The 9330-nt window shown below is 33.2% G+C and overlaps 1 protein-coding gene across 1 annotated transcript; it reads right to left on the reverse strand.

The window, feature by feature from the left end:
• Positions 1-2419: 2419 nt before the first annotated feature.
• LOC146535101 (uncharacterized) lies at positions 2420-8691 on the reverse strand. Its single transcript, XM_085192343.1, has 3 exons — positions 5436-8691; positions 4695-4790; positions 2420-3634 (listed from the first exon to the last, which is right to left on the reverse strand). Exons 1-3 carry the CDS (start codon positions 5593-5595, stop codon positions 3414-3416), a joined length of 477 nt encoding a protein of 158 aa, XP_085048469.1. The 5' UTR covers positions 5596-8691; the 3' UTR covers positions 2420-3413.
• Between the last annotated feature and the right edge of the window lie 639 nt (positions 8692-9330).

The following is a 9330-nucleotide window of genomic DNA, read 5'->3' on the forward strand; positions in this document are numbered from 1 at the left end:
ATTTGTATAAGTGAAAATTAGAAAATCCAACACAAATATAGTTTATTGTATATAAAAATGGCGGCTTCGCAAAAAAAACTTATTTAAATGAAAAACTCGAAATCGAACCGTATACACGCTTGCACATCTCACGCTGTCCCATTGCGCCAAGAGAGACACTTTATTTATTGTACCTTTATAAAGGATTCAAAACATAAGATATAAAGGCAGTGGTTTATTATAGTAGATACCTGCACCTGAATCAAAGTCGCATGTCACTTTCAGTTATCTTGAGATAACGAGGGTAGAGTGACCATGTGATATGTATAAGTTTTATAAGTAGATATATTTAAAATTGTGGAAATTATAATTTTATTTAGCAATAAGAGAATATTTTGGAAACGTAAAAATATTACGCCTTTTATATTAAAAATTAAAATCATTGAGGTCATCGTGGCGAAAAAGGCTACGATTGTAATTACTATGGTTGTGGGATCGATTGGCACTGTATGGAGGGATTGAAATATTTCATTTTCTCGCTCTGGTGGTAAAGCGTGGTAAGTCCCGCCACTCAAAACGCAATGCCTCCAGAATAAGAAGGATGTGAGGAACGGAAGTGTTTTAACACTAGGTGCGGGATACAGCGTGAATTTATAAAAAAAACATTATTTTCAAGTATCCGAAACGTATGCACAGCTTACTAGAAAATCACTGTACATATAAATCGCGTGAAGGTTGCAATATGTATCTGTAATGAGGACATACATGTAACCAGCTCGTTTCTTACTTTTATGACATAATTCTATTTTAAATTAAATTTTATTTTTTGGGCCTTCACGCTTCTTCTCGTAAAGCAGGATAACCTCATATCAAGATACCCTATTGCGTACTTTCCGTTAAATTTTTCAGGCATTGCGTCTTGAATAACGCACTCAACATCTTCTGACTCTACTCTCTAGTTATAGAAAATACCGGACAAGCGCAAGTCATGCTCGCCTACCGAGAGTTCCGTACAAAAATTGGAGTTCTCGAGGTTTTTTATTGAAGTTTAGCTTAGCCAGAACCCTTACATCTGATACCTCACATTAACCAGCTGTTTATTAGGTTGATAAGTGCCCCCAATAACAAATTTTGTCATAATTATATTATCTTCCACGTACATATAGCAATTAATTGCAATTTATTATATATGATTTTTTATAATCAACTTGATGAAAAATATGTAAAACAACATTAAATGGTAATAACGGGACGGGCATTGGACTTTTACATCGCATTAAATTACCCACGATGGTATTAATTGTATTTTTGTAAAAACGTAACCCGAAATGGATGCTCTAGTTCCTAGACTGTGACGGCTGATACAAACAAATATATATATATACTATATTGTGTAAATATAAAAAAAATTAAAAACCTAAATAACAATTTAATAAGTAGTCTTAATAGACTTTATATAAGTATAATAAAATTGAAATACACCGCAAGAGGGAAGTGGTTACCTTCAACAGAAATCCGATATCAATACCATTGATCCAGTACATATAATATAATTATGCTATTTATAAACATGTGAGGTTTACAAGTTTTTTCACGCATTACCTAAATTGGCCTTGTGTGTTTAATATAGTTATTTACTTGTAATTTCTTCATTATATAGTATTCTAGAATCGAAAGCAGTCGAAACCTGCCTTCTTTTTAACCGATGTCTCCATATAGTATGCCGTTTTCTCAATACATGTAACATATCCTAGTAATATATGACAATCAGCTTCACGCTGTATCCCGCACACAGAGGGAATCAGTGCAAAGACACTTCACTTTTCCGCCAAAACTACTAAACAAATTTCGACGAAACTTTGGATATCTTGGTTCCAATACAAGATTAAGTTGAAGCGGGCGAGGCCCAAGTCGCTAGTAGCTCGCTCGAGAACTAAGACCATCTACAGTCATCTGTTGGACATGAATCATGACATTATAAAAAAATGTCATACCTGTATAAGGATAAGCAATTACTAGCGTATCGGCATAAATACCACAAAGTTGTAATTTACATAAAATGTATGCAATTAGGTACGCTATTTAAATGAGTTGTATAATTAAATAAGGCGTTAAGCGATGAAATTATTATGTATTTATTTTATATTTACTCGTATAGTCGTCTTTTACAAATGTAAAAGAGAAATGGTTTTTATTGGCGCCACAACCTGTGACTGTAAAAATCGATTCCCATCTGGAGGAATAAATTATTTTTGTCTCCTCGTTTTAATGACAAAACTTGGTGTCCTTTAGCGCCAATTAGCACGCAATCTCTTAACACTAGGTGCTTACCTCGCTTTATGCGGGATAAACGTGAAGTTATAAATAATCGATAAATAAATTAACGAAAAACTCCACAGCAAGCATTTATATTTCTCTCAACAAAATTATTACACGAGTATAAAGAATGAAAGGTCAAATTTAATAACAGTGTATGGTACAAAAAAATTGTCAATAAAGTTATATGAAAACCAATAATTTGTAACGGAAGGAAGTGATTTTATATTTTTGTGATATAACGTTATTTCCGGTATACAAAATGTTTTTGTAAAAATGTAGAATTAAAATATTTAAATAATTCTAATGATGCGTTTCTAAATATTTTAACTGATTTTGACGAACACAAAGAAGAGTTACGTGTTTATCAGTCTATATATATATACACATACATATACATATGTATGATTGTCTCCAGAATTCGGCGGAAAATGCGGAACAGAAGTGTTTTAATTGGAAAAGCTAAATAAATTATGTAAAAAGAGAGTTTAAGAATAAAGAGAGTAATAAAAGAAATAATTATTATTATCAAAAGTGTGTTCACATTTTATACAATATTTTGACAAAAACATTCACAATTCTATACATACCTATATACAATACAGTCAGTACATGAGCATTTATTTTCTAGCATTAACATTTTTCTATATCTATAGAACCAGTCTTGTTTTTATGAATTATGATTTACTTAAGTATTATGATTAATATGATTTCCTTAAATCATATTATACAATCCTAATATTTTTGAAAGAATTTACACACACTACAAGAAGAAGGTGCTTAGATCATTTAGGCAAGTCGTGGGATAAGTGGGAAAAGGAAATTGTTTTAAATGGAAACGTAGACTCCTAACACTAGGTTCTCAGATAAATTAAGAATAGTGAATGTTAGATTTAAATCATCACTCACAATGGAGTCTAACACTGCCCTTCTTAACAATTACAAATCTAAATCTAATATGATTTCTTAACAAGCAGGTATTATTTAAAGCATTTTGAAGACCGTGTAAATCATTCAGAATTAAATGCCTTTATTTTTCCTAATTACCAACTAAATTAAACAAAAAACTATTCCTAAGATCTTTATCTATATTTATTTATATTTGTTTGTTTAAATGGTTAAACCATTAAACTTATAGTTATTGCTGTCGATGTATCGAAAGAGATTTCAGCTGTACTGTTCTTGTTTGTTGTATTGTTACCGTTACCGGAAGAACTGTTACCGTTTAAACTTTGATCGAGAGCAGATGTAATTGGATGAAGAATTGGTTGTATGTTGAGTTGACTGTTTGAGGACAACTTTTTGATAGCTTCGTCGTAACTGGGTGGTGCTAGAAATTCTGTGAATAAAAGATAGGAAATATAATATTGATATAAGAAAAAAACCTTATCTCGAAGCAAGGCAAAGCGCGGCGTTGAGTTCCGCTACTCAGCATGTAAACAAACGCACACAATGTCGTTAAAATTTAGCAAAAAGTGGGGAACGGAATGTCACGGGTTCTATTTGTGTACGGAATGGGAGACAACGTGTATCGATAGTCGATACTACTGCGTATGTGTACGTAGGTTGTTCTAGAACTGAATGAAAAATGATTCATATCATTCTTATCTTCATTTAAAAAAGAATATAATGTTATTAATTCATTTCCTCTGTTGTATATTATTTTCATTACAAATTAAGCTGAACACGAATCCGACCCCAGAATTGCTCCATTAGCTCTGATTTTTGAGATAACCTAACCTAAAAGTACAAAAATCGCCGTTTTTGACAATATTTGAGGTCCTACCACATCGCGATTTTTTTTTCTTTCTTTGGGTCTATAACAGAGCTTAGAGTGCATATCTATCCCTTTTGAATGCATGAGATTGTTCAAATATCTCGTTTTTTTTTCAAGACATTCAACTTTGAAATTTTTGAGAAACACGATTTTTTTTAAGAATTCGCGTTCCAAATTCTACACTAGAAATCAGTTGGAAAATAAATACACGTAATATCTTACTACATACTATTATTGTAATATATTGTGATTTTTGCCGAACTAATAAATTCCCCCCACCCCCTTTTTCGAGTCTCACGTGATTTATGGACGGCCCCCTATACAATCCACCATCTAAATGTTCCTCGCGTTATATAACTCATTATTTTTCGAAATACTAGACGAACGCACTGTCCACACTCTCGTATAAATAAAATAAATAATCAGCTTCACGCTGTATCCCACGCACAGCAGGATAGGCAGAGGGAACCTGCCTCGACCCCGGAGCGAAGAAATGAAAAAAAATATTTCCTCGAGTGGGGATCGAACCCAAAACCGTCGAGTTACAGTCACACCCTTGAGCCGCTGCGACAGCCTCAACGGCCTTGCATATATAAATTTGAAAAAAAAAAAAAAAACTTACTATAATTTGGGGGGGAGATTGAAGTCACAGGGCTGACGTAAGCTGTTGGATCTGGAGTATATGTTTGTCTTTGTTGTGTATTTCTACTCTTTTCGCCTGGAAAGTAAAGAAATGATTTGTTCCTTTAAAGATTGTGCCATTCTCTTTAAATTAGGTATTGGATTAATGTTAAATCTATCTAAAGCTAGCATTTTATAACTTCATTTTAGCGATAGGTAAAGATTGTTTATTTTCTATTTGGCATGTTTTTATTACGCTTGTATTAGGTTGAGCTTTAACTAACTGATATGACTTTTCAAATATTTCTAATGTTTGTTTGTTGAGTGCAGTCGTGGCGCAGGGACACTGAAAACGAGGCAGGTTGTGGCTTCGATTCCCACTCGAGGAAATGAAATATTTTTTATATTAACACTTCATTACGTCATAAAGCTATACTTAGTCTTAGTATAGCTTTTATCCCCTTTTACAAATAATAATACCGAAAGTTTACAATTTTAAGATGCCATGGTCACAAAATATAATAATAACGTTATATTTAAAAAAAACATCTTTTCTCTGTATCCTGCACAGCAGTCTAGGCAAAGGGAGCCTCAAGCTAAGACACTCGGCTTCCCACTTTAAACACGCCCGCCCTTTATGCACGCCCAATATTTTCATTAAATAAAGTATATAAAACATTTTTCTAAATAAATAGCTATACCTATATGGAGTCGAGTATAATGTTATAAATAATAATAATACCTGTTGGCCAAAGCATCTTTAAAACCGTCACGAGCACAACTGCGAACAGAACACACGCACAAGACAAGCTCATGTACCAAATAAAATTGATGAAAGTGCTCGAATTTTCCTCGTGATATACTTCATTAACTTCATCTTCAATTTTGTTTGACAATTCCATTTTTTATTTTATAAAAAAAATTGTTTTAATTCAGATGATTTTCAGATATATTTTGCTGCTTGTGGAATATTATATATCTTCGACTGGATATTAGAAAGTACATAAATTATGATACGATTGTAGCTAATAATTATTATAAAATTTAGTTTATTGTAGCTTCTTCTCTTCTTTTTCTTCTTTACATTTACTTCTTTGTTTCTCGCTGTATGACTGTATATAAATGTACATATATTTGAATTTAATTTAAAAATATAATACTCAAAACCTTTGTACAACCGTAGATGCACTATAAGTATTACCTAAACGTGTCGTTTATACTATTTATACGTTGCAAATTATCGATAAGTATAATTAATGGCAAGGATTACTATAGTTGAGCGGGAAATGACGTCAATGGTGCCAAAAATAGCCTATAATCTAAACATAATATACCTAAAATTGGAAGACTATTTCTGTAAGTATTAAAGATCTGATATCTCAGATTTAGATAGAATTAGCAAACTGAAGATACCAGTTTCATATTTTTGTATGAAATGAATAATGATAATTTCTTGATTGGTTAAATAGGAAATGGACTGATTAAATTGGATGCCAGGAAGATATCTATCTGGCACACAATTTATTTATTTATTTCTGGGATACAAAAATATTTATTTGTTTTAACTTTTATTTTTTTTTCGTCGACAACTCTCCGATATTTTAAGGGATAAGGAGTTCCTAACTTTCACATTCAATCCTAATAAAATATATTTTTAGTAAATTACATTACAATTATTTGATATTTTTACATTTACTTAATACAATTTGTCAGTCACTGTACTAACCACAGCTACAAGCAGTTTTTAAGCTTAAAAAGAAACTTTTTGCTCGAGAAATGTCTTTCTCGAGCAAACGTACGCGAGGCACTTTCATGCGTAACAACAGCAGGTCTCTTCCGTAATTCTTCTATCCTCCGTAAGAGATCAGATCTTCAGAGAGTGAAGCATGATCATCGCCTTCCACTCTCATCGTATCAGAGGGCAGTCAAGTTTAGGGCAACTGATCGCCTACTTACCCGGCCCAAATAGGCTATACCAAAGTTGAAATTTCGAGGATTATTAGTATTCGGACGGCATGTCTACTTACTAATGTAAAAATGGGGCCCCTTCAGAGGTAACGTCAACTTAGGGTACACCATAGATGGAGTACCCGCATACTCTGGGGTGCATGCTAGGATCACCAGCATATTTGGAGAACAATGGATCGGCGGTAACTGGTTTCCCGGACTGATTTCTCTGCCATTTAATTTCTTTTTTGTGGGGGCAATTGAAAAATGATGTTTATGCTCCAGAAATCCATACAGAAGACGAGCTTTGACAAAGAATTGCACGTGCATTTGATAAAATTAAACACTTCTGTCTACTGAGATTAGTGAGGATCTACTGAGTAAAGTAAGACATAATATGTTACGGAGATGCTATTTATGCATTCAAAAACAAATAGTTTAAAAATTTTAAAATTTAGAAATTAATAAATGGACAGATAAAACGATAAATGGGTTTGTAAAATGAAAATAATAAGTGTTGCGTTGATTTAAAATGCGCTAGTCGGTGTGCGATTTCATGAATGAGGCGTGTGCGACGTTGCCACTTCAATAGGTTAGTGTCTGTTTACGTCATTCTTGTGTTCGTCTTCAGTGGGGTTTTATTTAACGACGTTAATTTTATTTATTATCTTGCTTGAATAAAATATTTTTTTTTGAAAAAACCTCTTTTTTATTGTATTAATCTTTTAACTGCGCTTTCATTTAAAGTGTTCAAGATAAAAACACTCTGTATACTAAAGCTAATTGTTGATTCTTTTATAGATAAGTCTAGCGGATTACATATTATTTACACGAGTGGATATTAGTTTATCTACTATACAATCAATAAAAAACATTATAAATCTTGTTGTCGTATAGTAGTGCAATAAAGTAAGATTTTTAGTTTCAAGCTGGCAAAAGATCTGGAATCCTCGTGTTAAGACAGTCCGTTACCATTAAGACACTACCGTTCCCCGCTTTCCATCAAATTCAGGAGGCTCTGAGTGCTGAGTGGAGGACCTCAACGATGCGTTTTGCGTGCGATAAGATTACTGTATTTTATCATACGACAGATACATGGTCCGTGATAGCTGGGTAGGTAGAGGGAACCTAGTGTTAAGTCACTTCCGCCGTATTTCGGAACTTCAAAGTTCTACGACGTTTTCTGGGATTAAAAGCATGAATTAACGATGTGTCTGAATTGATGGCACGGTATGTTGATGTAATTAATATTAAGACTAGGAATAGTCATGAGGTGTAGAACACCGATTTTTGTAACATTTTAATAATATCTTTTTGCTCCTGCACCATGGCTGGCGCATGTCATTTAAAAATATTAAAAATCTAAAAAGATCTATTGCAATTTGACATTTGAAATAAAATTAATATAAGTATAGTATATTGGTCCATTTAAACAATTATTGTAAAGTTAGTGAGAAGGGAGAAGGTATGGCTTAGTTGGTCAGAACGCTTGGACGGTTTCCAAAGAGGCGCTGGTTCAAATCCCGCTATGTTAAAATTTTTATGTTTTCTAAAAAGTATTTTTCTTTCCTTAGTGTAGAATAACACTTTAAAAAAAATGTAAAAATGGTAAAGCTAATCTACAGAGGCGAGTTGTTAATATAGAAACTGTGCAGGCGTTTAAGAAAAATCATACTAAAAATCAATGTTTTAAAAATTTTGTAGTATAGTTTTGATGGTCCATTAGAGTAAGAAAGGGAACCTCTTATACTTTATTTTATTTTCCATATCAGGTGATCTGTATGCTTTTGCTTTATCTTTTTAGAGACGAAATTCATCGCTGTCAAACGTGAACAATAATACCTATATGGAAAGTTCCTACAGCGATTGAACCCACATTTTGCGCACTCAAATAGTGAGAACAGTGTAGACATGAAAATGTCGTAACATTTTCATTAACGAGTCTATGTCTATTCAGTCAGTTGAGTCTCAGTCTAGTATACCAACGGTAGTACCAAGTAGAAGTTGACAAACTTAAATTTGCGGACATGTTTTTTTTTTTTTTCGAGGGTAGATGCTAAAGTGTGCACACATGTTTTTTTTTGCTCTTATATTATTTTACTTATAATATTATATTTAGAGCTATAATTATGCACTAAAAAGTCCCTGCACCTACCAGTATTTATATCCTCTGATACAAATCTATAGAGAGTGAAATCACAATCAGTACACCACTTCTAGCACAGTAAGAAAACTTTATTAATATATCACTTATTACATATACAAGCGGCTGATCTTGGAACAGTATGGATTCCCTTAAAAATAATATGAGTGAGCTGAAGGAACTTTTCGAGTCAAGAATGGCAGAATTTCAAAGAAATCTCCAAAGCTCCACTATACCCGCAACTAGCCCCACTTCTAATATTGCCTCACAATTTGGTTCCTTCAGAAGCTTTGTTTTGGGTGCATTAGAGGCCCTTCATTTGCAGCTTGGTGTCTTGGCCCGTCAACATGATGAATTTGAAATGAGATCACGGAGAAAAATCCTCCTCATTCACGGTATTCAAGAGAATGATACTAATGCTAATGTGGCTTCGACTGTTGTCAAAACTCTATCGGAGCGTCTCAAAATGCCAGATGTAAAGCTTGAAAGTATCAGCCGTTGTCAACGCCTTGGCCGCACATCCTCTAACAAGCCCAGAGCTATCTTA

This window comes from Heliconius melpomene, chromosome 10 (assembly GCF_056956725.1).
Source record: "Heliconius melpomene rosina isolate 202511_hmr_F chromosome 10, ASM5695672v1, whole genome shotgun sequence".
NCBI classification, from domain to species: domain Eukaryota; kingdom Metazoa; phylum Arthropoda; class Insecta; order Lepidoptera; family Nymphalidae; genus Heliconius; species Heliconius melpomene.

Bases quoted from the DNA above. Each gene is read 5' to 3' on its own strand.
- LOC146535101 (XM_085192343.1), bottom strand. From the start codon at position 5,595: ATGGAATTGTCAAACAAAATTGAAGATGAAGTTAATGAAGTATATCAC. The intron at 4,791-5,435 runs GTATTATTATTA...TTTACTTTCCAG, and splicing joins AAAGATGCTTTGGCCAACAG to GCGAAAAGAGTAGAAATACA. The intron at 3,635-4,694 runs GTAAGTTTTTTT...TTTTATTCACAG, and splicing joins AATCTCCCCCCCAAATTATA to AATTTCTAGCACCACCCAGT.